This window comes from Lepisma saccharinum, chromosome 4 (genome assembly GCF_977018435.1).
Source record: "Lepisma saccharinum chromosome 4, izLepSacc3.1, whole genome shotgun sequence".
Lineage (NCBI taxonomy): Eukaryota > Metazoa > Arthropoda > Insecta > Zygentoma > Lepismatidae > Lepisma > Lepisma saccharinum.
This window is the reverse complement of record NC_139232.1, coordinates 330,150-349,169: the sequence shown is the minus strand read 5'-3', so window position 1 is coordinate 349,169 and position 19,020 is coordinate 330,150. Positions and strand designations below refer to the sequence as shown.

At 37.6% G+C, this 19,020-nt stretch overlaps 1 protein-coding gene across 3 annotated transcripts in view; it reads right to left on the bottom strand.

The window, feature by feature from the left end:
- The window catches only part of LOC145987071 (DNA damage-binding protein 2-like), a 231,085-nt gene that overhangs the window by 10,446 nt on the left and 201,619 nt on the right, over positions 1-19,020 (bottom strand). For all 3 annotated transcript variants that reach the window (XM_083121528.1, XM_083121530.1, XM_083121529.1), the window contains one exon: positions 11,725-11,857. In XM_083121528.1, coding sequence (XP_082977654.1) covers positions 11,725-11,857 — 133 coding nt within the window. The remainder of the gene's footprint in view (positions 1-11,724; positions 11,858-19,020) is intronic.

The window sequence follows — 19,020 nt, the reverse complement described above, 5'->3', positions numbered from 1 at the left end:
TGTTACATTGCAATACGTCAAGTAGTTCTCAAGTAATTGTAACGTGAAGTTGATGCTTGAAACAAACATTCTCACAAGTTGATTCGTGTGTCGTAACATACATATCCCCCTTTTGATGCCATTGATGTATCGTAACAAACATGTTACTCTTCTGCATACTATGCGTTGTGCTTAGGAAAGTTGTTACGTTCCAACAACTGTGGGTTACAATAAAATGTGAAGTTTGAATATAAGTAAGCTCTGACAAATTATCTAAAAAGTTCTGACACATCTTTCTGAGTGAACAAATATTTGTACATTAAAAAGTATAAATTTTAAACATTCCGCCATCAGTTACATACATAAAGGTTAGTACATTAACTTATTTCTAAATTTTAATTGACGTTCATTCATTTACATCATAATTTTTAGTACATCTGAAGAATCAACTTTTCTTGTTTGGTCATGACATATCTTTGTTTTCACCTTTTAAACATTGAACCTAATACATATTTCTTTCTTCCTATCTAATTGATTTTTCAAATTTATCAAATAAAGCAAGGGCATAACAAAGTACACTCTATCCCACGTATTTTTACGTATACTGGTTCAGAGGTTGCAAGCAGATTGTTTGGTGTTTTGTGTCAGTTCTTGAAGCTCTCATTGCATAAAACAACGGGACTAAACGTGGTGATGGACAATTTGCTTGGTAATACTTATGGATCCCACTCTACCTATGAAGGTAATATACAATACATACTATGTGCCAATAATTATGTATGCAGCAGAGACTTGGACAATGACAGAGAGAGACAAAAGAAAGATGCAGGCAGTGGAGATGAAACTTTTAAGGCGTATATTGGGGAAGACTAGAAGGGATATAGTAAGGAATGAAGAGATCCGACAGACAGTGGCGGTGGTGAAGCTTCAGGACAGAATAGATCAGGCACAGATGAGATGGTTCGAACACATGAAGAGGATAGATGCAGAAAGACTACCAGTAAGAGCTTACAATGCACAAGGAGAGGGAATAAGGCCAAAGGGAAGACCAAGATGTCTGTAGAAAGAGCAGCTAGTGAAGAATTGGAACACTGTAGAAAGATAGGAGTGGTGGAAGACCAGAAAAAAAAAAAATGGAGAGGCTTGACTTTTATGCCGACCCAGCCAGAGGCAGGAAACAGCGAAGGATGATGATGACGATACTCGTTACCATACTTATTGGTAGACTTGTGTTCCCACAAGCCATTGCGCAGAGCAGACAAGCTAAAAAGATGTTAAACGACTTGAAGAAGAACATCATAGAATAGTTAGTGCTGCTATTTTCTTGACAATTGCTGAAATTAAAGATTTAAGTAGGAAAAGAAAGCATGGATTAGAAATTGGCCTGAAAGAAGAAGTGGTACTTTTTAACCTTTAGACGGCCGAGCAGGTTTACGAAAGTAACTCCGTTCTGGCCCAGGCTTCTCGGCGGGAATTTTAAATTCGAACACTCTTTGGAGGAAAATTGTTATAACTTTGGCACTATGGGAGCAATCTAATTCGGATAACTTTTGTTTTTCCACTAAAACATCAGCGCATGCAACCGTGTACAATTCAGAATGCCGGACCGAGGAAGGGGGGCTTGGGAGGCATGACCCCAGAATTTCAATGGGAAAAAACATAAAAATCTGGAGTGTGCCCCCTCTTCTCCCGCTATTTTGCGGAGAAGGTGCAAACCTTGTTTCCAAATAGAATTAAACATGTTTCATGTTCCTGGGTGCCATACAAGTTTAATAATAAGTGAAAATGTGAAACTCTGTTTTTTTTTACGAAAAATAGGTAATTTGCAAATTGCTCAGAAAATTGTAATAACTCTGGCACTCTGGGAGCAATCTACTTCGTATAAGTCTTGTTTTGCAGCTAAAACATCAGAGCATACAACCGTTGCAATTCAGAATGCCGAACCGAGGGGTTGGGGTGGGGGGGGGTGTGCCCCCTGAATTTCAATGGAAAATAAACATAAAAATCTGGAGTTTGCCCCCTCTTCCCCCCTATTTTGGAGAAAAGGTGCAAACCTTAGTATTCTTTTCAAAGAATGGATGTTTCTTAAGAGAATGGAACATGTTTCATGTTCCTGGATGCCATACAAGTTGAATAATGAGCCAAAATGTGAAACTCTGTTCGGAAACGTGGCATGGATATGTTGCGGAAAGGGGGCAGATTTCTGGATTTTCTTGGCAAATTTGCAGATTATCCTCATGTGCTTGCTCTGATTGGTTTACCACAGCATCGAAAAGAGAGGCAAGTTGCAATTAGAACACAGCGTATCATTTCTATCCTGGTAGCCAGCCTAGCGCCAAGAAAGGCATTCCAGTAGGAAATCCAGTCCCATGTAATTGGGCCTTTAGGCTTCTTTCAGATTGTACAAGAGCTTTAAAGTATAAACACCTCCACTATGCTCAACATAAGACCACATAAGATAATCTAAATGCATCTGATGTTATAGATTGCATCTTAAAGATCACTCTTTCGCATGAACAAATTATCACAGGAAGAACGGAAAACACCTTCAGCACTTAATGAAAGTTTGCATAGGTCGCAGTTGAGGTAGTATCAGAATCATTCAACCACTTACGCCATTCCCCAGGAAGTCGATTTTCACTTGCAGAGCTGTTTAGAAGAATAGCCAGCCCACCAGCTGACACCAAGATAGGTTTATTCCATGTTAAAATATTTTCGACTTCCGTGCCATTAATGTACATTGTCCCCATTTATTTCCCCCTCTCTGTGGTTCAGAGTCAAATATACATATAAACATGATTTCTTACAGCAGATTAAAAACAACTACACATAATTTATTAATTCCCTATGTATGAGAAATTTACTGTTCTGTAGCCGCATAGAGGTAACACAACTAACGAATAAAGCACGTGGGAGTGTTAATAACAAGACATTTTGTTTGAGAACAAAGTGGAATAGACCAATTACATAAGATATAATGCACTCCCGGTTCCCCTGGCATTACTTAGTACCACATATGTATCAGAATCACCTAACGTGTTTAAAATATCACTGATTTTCAGTAATGGATAGGTTACTTTCTCAAGTAATGTGTTCAATCCTGTCTTAAAATCAGCACAGAACTTAAGATTATCTTTTGGCAACTACTACCAATTTACTACACATTTAGAATAAGTTATTTCTGACAGTATACCATCGGAAACCAACACTTATATCCTTTTTTACCTGTTCACTTAAACTATAAGGTACTTCATGAGCTTTTCTAAACATTGGTGTACTGTTTGGTCTCACCGGAATCACAGCCTTAAAACACTTAATAGGTTCTTGGATATCATCTGAAAACACTGCTTTTAGAATAACTCTGAACTCCTATCTGCTGTAACATAAAACTTTGTCTCCAATTAGGCCACAGAATGTCTAGCCAAGTTCTTCCTACTATCGACTGTGGAAGATTTTGTTCACTAACAAAGATATGCAGATTGCATTTTGCATCTTTCCACAATACGTTCAACATAACCTGTCCTTCTAATGCTAATGGTCTTCTGTCAGCATTTTGCAAATTGATATTTGCAGGTTGAATCTCTAAATACACAAAATGTTGACTGAGAAAGATTTTATTAAACACAGTTACAGAAGCTCCAGTATTAATCTCAAAATTAACTTATTTACCATTACAATTCAAATCAATTGTACATTTATCAGTATTATGTAAAGTCGCAACTAAAGAATTAAATTACAATTCCCGTTCATTACAGAAGTCATACTTGTATAATGGTAACTGAAAAGGGTGCAAGGGCTCGCTTGAAACTCTCAATTCTTCTTGTTCTTTTCTACATTAAGTTCGACAAAATCTTTACATTCATACGGAATTCCATCAACGGACAAACTAGATTCTGCAGATTTAAATTGTAAACTTGATAAGTTTTTATCTGTTGCTTTATTTCGAAACCTACAAAATTTCTGAATATGTCCTAGGAATCCACAATAATTACATCTAACCTGCTATAAAGAACATTTACCTTCTTCATGTGTCTTGCCACACTTACGAGGGACGTTGCATATTGATTTATAATTGATTTTTTTTTGCACTCATCAGGATGGCTACTCTAGGACCATGATAAAATTCAAGTATAATTCCCGGTTTTCAAGGTGAACTTTCCAAAAATTCAAGCAGATATTTTTTTCTATTTCAACCTTACGTATTACTGCCTCTCAACATCCACACACAAATATCTTAATAATATACAGAGTTTATGCAATTCCAACATCAAAAAATTCTAATTCAATTAAACGGTATATGTAATATAATTAAAATATCTAATTTAGGGTGCTGAGTTTCTATTTACAATCAGAGGCGCAACAACCAATTCTTGTCTGGGCAGGGGGAGAGCGGCAAGTGCCAGGATAAACGTACTGATAAACGCCACTTTTGGCTAATTTGCGAAGATGGGGATGAGTGATATGATGAAATTGATGAATACACACTCACAAACAGCCATACCCAAGCTGGGATTCGAACCCGGGACCAACATTGTTGTTATTATTATTATTTGTAGTAGTAATATCAAAGACATTATTATTGTCATAAATTATGCAAAAAGGGGGTAGAAGTTGTTGCTAAAGCATTTGTGTTCAAACAAACTATTTGAATTATTTCTCAACATGTTCAATTTTACATTAACAATGGAAAACAAGCACACAAACTATTTTTGAGACAGAAAATGCTTTATAAATGCATTCCAAATATAATTATTTTTTACATTAACATGTATAACTTTCATGCACGATATATGTTTCACATATATGCAACATGGACACTAAATTGTGTACGTATTCAAAGTTTCTTTAATACGTACATGTTATATACAACATATATTATTTAAATACATTACACAACCAATTCATCCATCTCACAATAAACCAACAGAAAAAATTACATAAATTGTCTCTCAAATGTGCACACTCCCCTTCCTCAAAACAAGTGTTCATGTATTTAAAACAAAATCCATTAAGACAAGTCTTTATTTCTCTCTCTAATAATTTACAATACAATGCATTACGGAAAACAATGATTTGCGAGCTTTTTCCATGCTGAAATCAATGTATTGATTTAATAGGGAGCAAATAATTTTACAGGATGCTAATTCATTCTCTCTTTTACAACTTTTGTGCCTCCCCGATGGTGTAGTGGTAACTTTGTCACCATGTAATCAAGGGGTCCCGGGTTCGATACCTGGTGGAGGCACATGGCACAGTGGTTCGAATCCCATTATAAACTGTAGGTCCAGTCCCGATTAGCCTTTCTTTGCATAAAGTGGACTTAAAACCACAATTCAATCAATCAATTTTACAACTTTTTCCATTTAGATCGTTAGACATTCAAGGCTGACTCCTGCCACCCCTAGCTACGGTTATAAACTTGATAAGACTTAAGAAAATTTTACGGAAATAATTTTTATTTGCATAAAATGTGAAGTTGTGGGCAGTAATTGCCCCCTGCAGGTACACTTGGCCGTCAATGTGTGTCCCCTTGCCCCCTAGAACTCATTTCCATCCAAGGTTCCAATGCCCCCTGCCCCCCCCCCCCCTGACAATTACAAACTAAACTAAATCGATGTTTTTGCAAATGGAAATAATAAACTCATACAGATCCAGGTATGGATTTGTTAAGTACCAATATTATCTTTATGAAATTGACTTAATTTCTCTATTCTCTATGATTTGAATTCAAACTACAAAATAGTGAATTTGGAAAATTATTACAATTCACAAGCTAGGGAAGGATTACGGAATATTGTCATACGCAGTAAGTTTAAAATAAAATACTTGATTATTTTTAAAGTTACGACTAAATGAGATAAGAGTGAAGAGTGATTGATTAAGAAATACAATTTGTAATTTATCAGTCTCCTTATACATTCTCGGTATTATATGTTGATATTTTCACTGAGGTTTGGAACCCTCTGCTTGCAAGACCCATGAGTGCGGACTCATTTTTCAATGCATAAAGCTACTTCTGTCATCTCTGCAAGCAAACAACTTAACTCTTGCATATAAGTGAAACAATTGAATCAAAGAAAATAAAGTGTCATATTTCCTTACATTATCAATGGGATTTCTGCTCAGTACAGTATATCCAAGTGAAGTACCATGAAACTGACAACGTGCAGTTATACCATTAATGCTGACGAAAAGGGTATGTAGGTATTAGAAATTTAATGCAAGGAATTTATAGAATTGCATTGTATAGGTACCTGATTTAGCTAACCACACATTAAAACAGGAACACTCTAATAATAAAAGCTTCTGAAAGTTCATATATGAGGGGCATCCTGAAAAAAGCTCCAATGGTGCCTATATGCAACACAAGTGGTCGAAGAGCGACACACACACATGCAGGCAGGAAGAAGTGGCATGTAGCTGTAATCTGGCACAGTTGTAATGCAGCCATTTTAGGACAGTTCTAGGTTAAAGATTGCAGCTCTCATACAGTCTACCACAGACTGCGATGTAATCTACATTGCACGCTCAAAATTTGGCACAGAGCCACCAGCAATCGTGTGAGGTGTGCAGACCAGACGTCGTGAGTGATAGTATGGTCAGACGATGGTGCACGGAAGGCCAATCGAATGTGCACAACCCCATACAGGTGAGTACACGCAAACCCTTTGCATCACTTCAGGTGAGATATCTTGGACCAATCCCTGTACAGCCCTGGACTTGAATCTACCGACTTTCATCTGTTTGTTTAACTGAAGAGGTTTCTGGCAGGGCAAGGATTTGACAGCTACACTGCGGTAGAGATAGTTCCAGTCTTTGCTGTCATACACATATACCATGGGCATACAAAATTTAGTGAAATGCTATGACAAATGCCAGAACAATGGTGGTGATTATGCTGAAAATTAGGATAGGACTCACTGTTACTAATGCAATAAATTACAACTGATATTCTTGTTTTATTTATGCCTAATCGGTAGGGACCTTGATATTTTGTTATTTTTTTAAAAATTGATGTATTTTCTTATTTTTATTTTTTTACTATACGGTGTTATTTTTCCCAAAATCCACATTTTCATTTTAGTGCATTTTCTGGCAAATATCTGAAATTATACCTTCATGGTGTTTTTAAACTACTGTTTCAAATTGTAATTTGCATGGCTTATGCCTCTTCATGAGAGTTTGATATCTTGAAAGTTATTTTGGGAAAGTTATTTTCCATACCCCTTTTTTATTTTAAGGTAAGGATTTTAGATAATGGAATTTTCCCCATATATACTGAAGGGTGCATAATGACCATAAGTGGCGATGCACCCAAAAAATTAAAACCAATCATTCTCACGTGACAGATACCGATATATTATGGCACCAAAAATTGGCATTATCTTTTTTGACTTGTTAGTGTTACGTTTCCCAAAATCCGCGATTTTGTTTTTAGAACATGTATCTGCCAAATATACCGAAACGTAATACTACATTGTGCTTTTAAACTATTATTTTAAATTGTAGGTCACATGGTCTATGTATTTTCGTGACAGTTTGATATGTTGGAACAGATTTTTGAGGAAGTAAAGTGTTCCCCTGCACTTTTCCATGAAGGTGTATAGTAGGGGTGTGGAGTTAGGGCCCAACACTTTCTTGATCACGGCTAAAGTAAGGGGTGATGTGATCAGCACCACGCTCCTGGCTACCTTCATACCTCAAAGTTTCCTCAAGGTACCAGGTTCATATGATGCTGGGTGGACTCCGGAGGAGTTTGAGTAGGTGGAAAACATCCCAGTTCTCCCCTGCAGGGGATCGACCCTGGGTCTCTCGCATAGTAGTCAGATGCCCTATTGACTGAGCTCCATTATTACTCGCTTGACAAATGCCAAATGTGCGCAATTAGCTTGGTAATTCCAAACATATCTCATGCTACAAATACGAAGATGTGACTCCCGTGTGATGGTAGATATGCACTCAATCTCCTGTTAGAACCCTGCCACTTTGCTCTGTGATGCAAATGGTTTTGATAGAAGTTGAAAAAATCGTGGGAAATTCATGATTTAATGTGGCTGTCGGAATTATTCCATGTACGTATAACTCTATAGTTTACTCTTGAGTAAAATGTTGGAAAACTTGCATGTCCTATGTACACAAACATGGCCTAGAAAAGACAAGAATGTTGGATTTCTTGGAATATTTCTTTGTTTTAGGACATTTTTAAAAAAAAAAATCGCTAAAAACTCCAACAATTCGCATTTTATGCCGAATTCGCATTATTTCAATATTTCAAACGGGCGAAAAATGTGCCCAGACATCACTGCACATTCCTAAACATAACTTCGCAGCAATTACCATTGTTCACGGTTTTGGCATTTGCGAAAAATCAATGTCCATACTAATTGAAAATTACTTTCTGGCCACCCCTCGTATAAATCAGTAGATGGAAAGTGAAAATTTAGCAGAGCTGGCAGAGAAAAGTCAATTCTTGAAGAAAGTGATTTGCTTTTATGATTGAAAGATTCGAGTAAATATGATATTAAAATATTGACGTATTTATTATTAGTATTTTATTTCATAATATTGGACATTAGCATTACACAGTGAGAGATTAATGACCATCTCTCATGAGTTTAAAACAGACAGGACAGAGAGTGGTGTCAATTTCATTGCAATACTAGTGTTGCAGTAAATTTGAGGTTGGGAGCATGCACTTTTCAAATTTTTATAACGTTCACCAGTGCAGATTTATGTTTCACTTTTTCGTGATAGTATTCAATATATATCCCATTTGGTTGGATTCTTCTTGATATCTAAGAATAGTGCAATGTCATTGAAAACGTATGTTAACTTGTGCGAAACCAGTAATACCTCAGAATGATGAAAGAAAACCTTCGTAAACGCTGCTACATTAAATAAGGTGAAGTGAGCCAGTAGAGTAATAAAATTTCGGCAGCATATTTGCAGTCTAAAGCTCTTTTTGTTTATGCATTCAATTTTTGTTGGATGTTGCAGTCCATGCAATTTCTGTCGCATTTTGTAGTGAGATACTTTGTCGGGTGCAGATATTCGACAAAAATTGTATGTATCAATGGAACCTATTTGTTTCCATGTTCCTTCAGTTTGCCCAACAAAATGCCTTACAACGACGTCCGACAACAATCGGACGGCGCCACTCGTTCTTATACTCTCCATCTGTTGACAAGTCCCCTTACTGCTCCCATACGGACAAGAAAAAATGATAATTCAATGCATTTTCCACGTAATATTTAGAGGCTTAACCTTTACTCCCCCGATGATACATATGATTGATTGATTAATTTGGTGTTTAAGTCCACTTTATGCACAGTAAGGCTAATCGGGACTGGACCTACAGTTTAAAGTGGGACCCGAACCACTTGTGCCTTCACCGGGTATCGAATCCGCGATCCCTTGATTACAAGGCGACGTCGCTACCACTGCACCATCGGGGAGGCCCCGATGTTACATATGGTATCATCAGAGTAAGGTCGTACTCGCCCAATGATACCATATGGTACCATGGTGCTGATTACGAAATGAATGTGCTTTTTGGACCTTCATACTCTTATGTTTGGGTGGAAACTCTGACACAGGTCTGGAGCAAGCCTGGGAAATTCATATTAAAGACCAACCTCCCCTTCTCTGCAACATACCCATGCCACATTTCCGAACAGAGTTTCACATTTTGGTGCATTATTCAACTTATATGGCACCCAGGAACATGAAACGTGTTTCAATCTCTTTGAAAACGTCCATTCTTTGAAGAGAATACTAAGAATTGCGCCCTCTCCCCAAAATAGTGGGAGAAGAGGGGCAAACTCCAGATTTTTATGTTGTTTTTTTCATTGAAATTCGGTGGTCACGCCCCCAAACCCCCTTCCTCGGTTCGGCGTTCTGAATTGTACACGGTTGCATGCTATGATGTTTTAGCTGCAAAACAAAACTTATCCGAAGTAGACTGCTCCCATAGTGCCACAGTAATAACAATTTACCTCCAAAAATGCAAATTACCTATTTTTCGTAAAAAAAAACAACACATTTTGGCTTATTATTCAACTTGTATGCCACCCAAGAACATGAAAAATGTTACGTTCTCTTGAGAAATGTCCATTCTTTGAAAAGAATACTAAAGTTTGCACCCTCTTGCCAAAATAGTGGGAGAAGAGGGGGCAAACTACATTTTTTTGGTTTTTTTCCATTGAAATTCGGGGCTCGCGCCCCCAAACCCCCTTCCGGTTCGGCGTTCTGAATTGTACACGGTTGCATGCTGTGATGTTTTATCTGCAAAACAAAAGTTATCCGAAGTAGATTGCTCCCATAGTGCCAGAGTTATAACAATTTTCCTCAAAAAATGTAAATTTATTTTTCGTTAAAAAAAATTATCACATTTTGGCTTATTATTCAACTTGTATGGCAACCAAGAACATGAAACATGTTTCATTCTCTTGAGAAATGTACATTCTTTGAAAGGAATACTAAAGTTTGCGCCTTCTCCCCAAAATAGCGGGAGAAGAGGGGGCAAACTCCAGATTTTTATGTTTTTTTTTCCATTGACATTCGGGGGTCGTGTCCAAGCCCCCTTCCTTGGTCCGGCGTTCTGAATTGTACATGGTTACATGCGCTAATGTTTTAGCTGAAAAACAAATGTTATCCGAAGTAGATTGCTCCCATAGTACCCGAGTTATAACAATTTTCCTCCAAAGAGTGTTCGAATTTGAGGTGTCAAAATAAAAAAATAAAAAATGTCAATGAAGAGGAAATTCCCTGACATTTCCCTGACTTTTTTTGACACCTCAAATTCCCTGACTTTTCCCGGTTTTCCAGGTTTTCCAGGTCTGTCGCCACCCTGCATACGGAAAGCTGTTGGTGAAATGCGCTGTGGTTCACAGGACTTAAGCCCCTCTGTCCTGTACTGACACCTGATGACAGACCTATGTACTACCTATCAGCGACTGTTATGACAAGCCAAATGGCGGACCGTATATAGTGTGAATTTCAAAATTGTAAATCAATATGGAATGCCCCTCGTATAACAAATCCACTGGCTTGAAGTTCTAGGTTTTTCATTAACTGTGCTCTTTTCAGTCAAATTAAAGTTAGTTTTCCACTGAAAAATGCCCAGAAAGGTTAACCTTAATTTCATGAAGCTTATGTACATTATAATTTTCAACAAAACAAAACTATGCTGAACTGCTGTATTACCAACCACAGTAATACAGAGTGATCCATTGAAGTGTAGACCACCACGTCACTTCAATGGATCGCATTGTATAATTACGTATGTGGGTTTGATTTCATATAAAATAATTTAATCCTTAATGTGGGCACCATATTCATCTTCAAACAGGCATTTGGGGAGAACTGTGTAGACAGACAACCTGCTGCCGAAAGTTGCCAATCGGCATGTAGTATGACATTTGGTATTGAAGTTCTGCATTTCAGTCAAGTTCGCTTGAGGCTCTTTAAGCATATTATCAAGAATGTTTCGGCGAGTGCAGCATTGGCAACTTATTTTTCGTCGAGCAAAAACCTTTCCCTACTGATTAATCCGCTGTTGGGTGTACTATGTGGAAGTCAGTTTGACATTGGGGTGCCTACCCAAAAGACAACCCTTTACCCAGTTCAAGTGACATGTGCTGCTTGCCATGTCCTTTCAGTGCAAAATCTCCCTTACATGCAGCCCATCACACCTGGATTTTATCTAAGAGGAAAAAGGTATGTAATGGAGGAAATGCAACCTACCTTGATGGGTGTCAAATGCTGGAACTGTCGATGAGGGTGCTGAATAATTCTCTCCAAATTCCACAGTGGACCCTGGAAAATCCTCATTTCACTATTCTGATGAGTAGTCAGCAGACGGGCACCATTTTTCATACTGCAAAATTTCAAGAGAAAACATCAAGAATTTTTTCTAATTGATTATGCCTTACAAAGTTTAATATTTATACTGGAAGTGCTAAAAATACACACTATTTAGAATCATTACACTACAATTCATATGTTCGATACTAAAATCACAAACACTTTATGCAATCTCAATTACTTCATTGCTACACCTGTGAAACCCAGTAGTTTCGTACAAAAATCTTCTTAGCCTCAATGATAAAGGAGTGCTTTTGTAATTTATTTTCCTCCACAACATTTTAAGCAACTGGTAAATAACACTGGTTGCATACCAGAAATTTAGATGTTTTTTTAATACTGTTCATTTTGCAGGGGGTGGATAGAAGTAAAAAAAAAAAAAATACTTACCATATCAATTACAGACCAGCAATAAATTAAAACTTTAAAAGCAAACAGGGGTTTCATTACAAGATATATTATATAGCTTTAATATCCCAGCCTTCGTAAATTTTATTTAAGACTTACAGTATGACTTGGTACCAACAGGTATTTTCACCACATGCGGCATGGTACATGATACGTAAAAAATCTGATTTTTACTTTTAGGAACACATTATCCAACAAGTAATGTTCGAAGATACAAGTTTTCATTGTGACATGAATCTTGAAGTGAGCTGTTAGTTATTACTAAATGCTGTGTCAGTCTGGGTGTGTGTGTGTGTGGGGGGGTCTTGAATTTTAACATCACTACTGTTTCTTTCCATTGTCTAGCCAAAATAGAGGAGTTTAGCAAGCGATAATGGAACGAGGGAGGGGGCAAGGAGTCCCATGGCAGCCATCCACAATGCTGCCTCTATTCATGGTCAACAATGTACTGCTGATCTTTTTACCTCACATTTGAATTATTTTTTTCTTCTGTGCTCCTTCGGAAGAGGCGCAGAATTATTTGTAAGAGAGTAGCTTATGCACATGTACCATTTTCAACCCTCCTGACCTGTCAGGGCAAAATTTCAAATTCTCTCTCTCTCTTTTTTTTTTTATTTTTTTATTATTATACTGTCCTCCTAGCTCAAAGACCAAACTTATGCACCAGTCACATGTGCTTGCAGCCAGAGCGCTACACATCGGTCAGAATCGCTTACTAGGCCCGCCTGGCTGGCGAGCGGGTGAGTAAAACTATAGACCTGGGTTTTGACCCGCCTAAGCATCGAAAGCCCAAGGGTAACTGGAAGGCCTTGCAAAACGAAGCTCGCTTATCTTCAGCAAACGCTCATTCCGGTTTTGCACAGTCTCCAGATACATGAGTCACGCAGGCAGTCACCGTTGCCAACTTTTAGATTCTAAACTGGTCAAGGAGCACTATGTTCATCACTTTTATCAATTTGAAAATGCAGACATTTATTCCTTGGTAGAAAACATTTGTATCACTCACACCCAGAGGCGGCGATTGGGTTCCAAAACTAGGGGGCCAAGGTGCAAATATGCGGGGGGGGGGGGGTGCAAGGACAGTTTAATTTCCCTTGGTACATGAGGTTAGCACAAAACTGGCAAAAAGTGGGGGGAGGGCAACTGCAACCCTCTCCCTGAACACTAAGGCACGATGGTCCATAAAATGGAACATGAAATCAAAATTGGCATTATAAAAGGTTTTTGAATATTGTCATCTCTTTCAACAAATCGTCGTTCACTCATGTTGTTACTAGTTATCTAGTTCTAGAGACCGCATTGATAGTAATACGATGCAAAATATAATTGTTAGCTTGTATCTTCATACGGGTGCAAATAGCAGGCAATGCTATTTAAAAATTTCAACAAACAAACAACGTAAAAATGAAACCGAGAGAAGATTTACGATTTCAAGACCAGAAAAGTGACATAAAATGAACAAGACACACAAACCTATTTCAAGACCTTCGAAACAAATTTGGAAAATGTGTGGTAGTTGGTTTGACATAATAATGAAACTAATTTGAGAAGTTACAAAATCTTAGATACAGTGGCGTAGCAACATATAATGAAGCCCTGGGCGAGATTAGAATGCAAGGCCCAATTTGCTTTAAAAAAAAAAAAAATCGCTATATGCGCCAACAATTCGAATTTTATGCCAAATTCGCATTATTTTGATATTTTGAACGGCCGAAAAATGTGTCCAGACATCACTGCACATTCATAAACACAACTTCGCAGCAAATAACATTTTTCATGGTTTTCGGGTTTGCAAAAAATCAAGGCCCCTACTAATTAGAAATTACTTTCTGGGCACCCCTCGTATAAATCAGTAGATGAAAAGTGAAAATTTAGCAGGGCTGGCAGAGAAAAGTCAATTCTTGAAGAAAGTGATATGCTTTTATGATTGAATGATTCGAGTTAATATGATATTAAAATATTTACGTATTTATTATTAGCAGGGCTAGGATTTTTATGACTTACCCTTTTTTTTTGGTAAGGGTGGTGTGTTCCCTAAATATATAGACATTCGTATTGTGAAGAAATTAATTGATGGATTTTCGGTCATATTCAGCATATTTTCGCCTTTTCAAGAAATATAGTCATTTTCCAAGTGGACTCGTTCTTACTCCCATGTTCACTCGAGGGCTTTTTTTTTGGACCAGCAAAATCTTTTTAATTTTTAATTGAAAATTTACAGAAAGTAAATTGTACATTTCAACTCACCAGGACCCATAAAGTGAACTAAAAATAATATGTACATGAAAATATTTCAGCATAATTTAGATATTGATGTCTGAAACAATCTAGTTATAAGGGCATATTTTTCAAATTATAGTGCATATTTTATAAAATTTTAGGTCATAAGAGCATATTTTATTTTGCATATTTTGGTGATTTTTAGGTCATTAAAAATCCTAGCCCTAATTATTAGCATTTTATTTCATAATATTGGACATTAACGTCACTCAGTGAGAGGTTAATGACCATCTCTCACGAGTTTAAACAGACAGGACAGAGAGTGGCGTTAATTTCATTGCAATACTAGTGTTGCAGTAAATTTGAGGTTGGGAGCATGCACTTGCCAAATTTTTTTAACGTTCACCAATGCAGATTTATTTTTCACTTTTTTGTGATAGTATTCAATATATATCCCATTTTGTTGGATTGTTCTTGATATCTAAGAATAGTGCAATGTCATTGTAAACGTATGTTAACTTGTGCGAAACCAGGAATATGTCAGGATGATGAAAGAAAACCCTTGTAAGCATGAGCCAGAAGAGTAATAAAATTTCAGCAGCATATTTGCAGTGTAAAGCTCTTCTTGTTTATGCATGCGATTTTTGTTGGATGTTGCAGTTCGAAGACATCCAACAAAAATCAGTTCCATTAGAGTGCCATGCATGCAATTTCTGTTGCATGTTGTAGTGAGATACTTTGTCCGGTGGCTATATTCGACAAAAATCGTATGTATCAATTGAGCCTATTTGTTTACATGTTCCTTCAGTTTATCCAACAAAATGCCTTACCACGACGTCCGACAACTATTGGACGGCACCACCTGCTCCCATCCCCTCCATCTGTTGACAGTTCTGTCCCCTTAATACTCCCATACGGACAAAAAAAATGGTAATTCAATGCATTTTCCACGTAATATTTAGAGGCTTAACACATTTTTCTGCCCCTCAGGAAATTTCTCTCCCCCATGGTTGTGTTGTGCATAAAAGGGGCCTAAAAGTTGAGGCCGAAACTTAGCAACAAGATTTCCTGTTCCCTTGTAGAAATCCATAATGGTACTTTAAAAAAAGTCAATGAAGACAAAATTCCCCGACATTTCCTTGACTTTTTTTGACACCTCAAATTACCTGACTTTTCCCGTTTTTCCAGGTCTGTCGCCACCCTGCATTAGATCTTGCCATTTCTCATTCAAGATTGAGATTACTGAGTCTGCTAAATTTGGGCTGAATCATACCATTCAACACTTCCTTCCAGAAGTTTTAAGTTTCAATTTTGAAAAAGATCGTTCTTTTTTGGTGGTTGTTACTTGAAGAGTAGGAAACAAACAGAAGGTGGTACAGGATGCAGAAAACACTGGAAGCTAGTGTTGAGCTATCAAGGAGAAGAAACTTTGCCAAAGCACTTGATTTCAGATTTAAGCACATTCCTGAAACGTAGAACTTGATCAGGAAATTTGAAGATAAATCATCTTTGTGCCCGTTACAGAGGGCAACAGCTGCATCTGAAATTGTAGGAAGGAAGGAAGAACTGCTAATATTATCCATAGCCTTCTTTAGTTTAAAACACCGGAAGCATTTAAATGCCCCATACTTTGCTCTGTGGCAGTTTGAGGTGCTTTTTCATTAACATATTAAAATTGGGTAGCCTATGCAAGATCACGAGACAGAAGAAAAGCCAAGACAAAGCACTTTTCATTCAAAAAAATAATAAATGGATAAAAATGTCCAAGCAATTTTTGTGTTAATGTTTCACATGAGAAATGATAATTATTTTGACTTTTTCAGGGCTCCTTAGGCTTAGAGCTCCTGCCTGCCTCTGATTGGACGTATTCATTCAAATTATAACATTAAACTAGAATAGAAATCCAGATAAAGAAAGGTTTTAATTTTATTGCCCACAAAAATTAGCCTTTTCTATCGTTCTCACTTCCATTTATTACGTTTTTTCATATCAACCTCGTGGCATGCGAGGCCCAGGGTGGTCGCCCACTTCACCCACCCCTTGCTACGCTAATGGTTATACAACCTCAAGGCACCTGCACCTAGCAGAAATTCAAATATTTCCATGCGAAGTGAAAAATTGCTGTTGGCAACACTGATAGTAGTGCTCGCATCTTATCTGCAAGAACTACATCGAGTCTCACGGTTTTTTTTAAGACCCGGGTAGTAGAAAAACCTGGCAGGCATCGATGCCTGTGCACAACTGTGACGTGAAGCTCGCTTGCATCATGTCAAACACCTGGGCTTGACGTGCATGTTGCATATTATTGTAGGTGCGCCTCCTCGCAGACAGTTTTTTTTCCTGGGTCTTGTGCAGGTCTCTGCTTGCAGCCCGGTCTTTATTGAACAAAACGAGGCGTAACTCATAACTGCAGTGTCAATATTTTCAGAAATATATTACAAGAGTGAAATGAAAACCTTAAAAGTCCCAATAAAAATTGTAGGGCAGACTGTATTCGGCTCAAATTTACACGAGGGGTGTAAGGGGTACCTTCCATGTAGGGGCCCAAAAGTCAACCTCACTTCCACATAGTACACCCTGGACTGTAGACTAACGAGACTCTGGCGACTGGCACTATGGCCAGTATAATTTTGTGTGTTTTGTCCTGTTTTTGTCCTTATGTGTGCTGAGTGCCCATTTAGAGCCTCAGCTTTTAACAGAAGTCAGAAGGTTTTAAGAGTTTTAGTTATGCAATGCTAGAGTTGTCATTTGTAATGATAAAGGGCTGGCCCCTGTGCTGACGCACCCAAAATTTTAAAATCAAATTCAAAATCAAAATTTACATGAGGTATCAACTGTTATTTACAAAATGACCTCAAGGCTGCAACACTAATCAAGTGAGCTTCAAAACACAATTTTTTTTATTCCAGCCAGAGGCAGGAAACAGCCAAAAATGACAGTACAGTCAAGATGGCGCTTCCTATACACACATGCAACAGTGCAGAGGAGCAGTTTCTTGTCCTGTCAGGCTAAAACTTACAGAAATTTCTTGGCAAATGCTTACCACACCAGCAAATTTACTAACGGACAATGGCCTCAGTTCGCAGGCAGATGGTTGGAAAGGGCTTCACAGTGGCTCATAAGTGACGGCACATGAATCCCAAACTTATTCTTCTTAAGGTATACAGGCACTAACTCAAAGTTGAAAATATATGTAGATCAGCAATAGGTCTGTGCTAAAATGCAGAAAACGTGTTCAACCCTACATACAGAAATCTACTAGATAAAAAACAATTTGTTTTCATTTGACTCCCCCTCGTAATTTTTCCTTACCCTACACTGTCTAAGATTTCTGATACACGAATCACATTGCTTCATGCTTGAAAATATTTTTGTCCCTGTATGAACAAGAAGCATGCAATATTTTGTACAATATTAAATCATATCCAGAACAAGACAATTATACCATTATCACTTTCAACCATCCTGTGGGGGATGACTAAATTTTAAATTTCGTAAAAAAAATTTTAAAAAAAAATGTTCCTCCAGCCGGTGAAATAAAATTGTTCACTAGTAGCATGTGCTTGTAGTATGTATGCTCTATACTGAATATACAAGGTGTCTACCAAAATAACAAATCCAAAAACCTTCACTTTTTCTTTACCTCTTTTTCCCTTTTCTTAACCCGTAACAGGCACGGTACCAGATTGTAATGCAAATGGCGTGGCGTGGACCATCAAATTGAAGAGTTATCCAAACATTAGCAAACATTATCATATAATTTACACTTTATGGAATTATGATAAACTTTTATCCACTATTTCAGTTATTGCCATTTTTATTACTGTTTATCTAATGCTACAAAAAATATCATGTATTCGTAGACGGCTCTGAAAATACATTGTCATATGTCTGCAAGATACAAAAAAATAATATAGTTGTTCCATTATCACAGAACATACATGTAGTTAGTTACCCAAAGAAAACAGAATCACAAAGAAAAAAAAATCACACAAGAAAATTTCTGCGAGGGGAAAAGCTCATTGATCAGAGAGATAGTCATTGAAAATAAGTGCTTCATTATCACTTTTATCAGACTCGAGATCTGATATTTCACTTCCACTTCCAACTTCAAGTTTGGCAAGAATATTTCCACTAAAAGATGGATCATCAAATTTGATTCTCGTACCAGGTTAAATACCGAAAGACTCGCACGCAAAGGGCATCACGTGGTCCATGGGACCCACAAGTGGCTGTTGCTTTGAAACTTAAATGCAGCAAGTGAAGTGGCCCCAGGGGTTATGTAATATTCCAAACCATGAAGCTACCGAAAAGGAGAGCAAAGTGCGGGTTACTGCTTCTAAAAACGAGAGCGTTGTTCTAGACTGAGTGTCCCAGGGTCCATGGAACGCCCATTATGGGTTAAGATACTTAGGTATAGTTAACAAAATGGATATTTTTATTCAATGAAAAACCCTACCACAAGGCCAGTTAACTCTTTCGCTGCGGTCGTCGCTTTTATGCACAGCACGCCAGGTGCCTTGCTCTGCGGAAGTCAAATTATTGCGA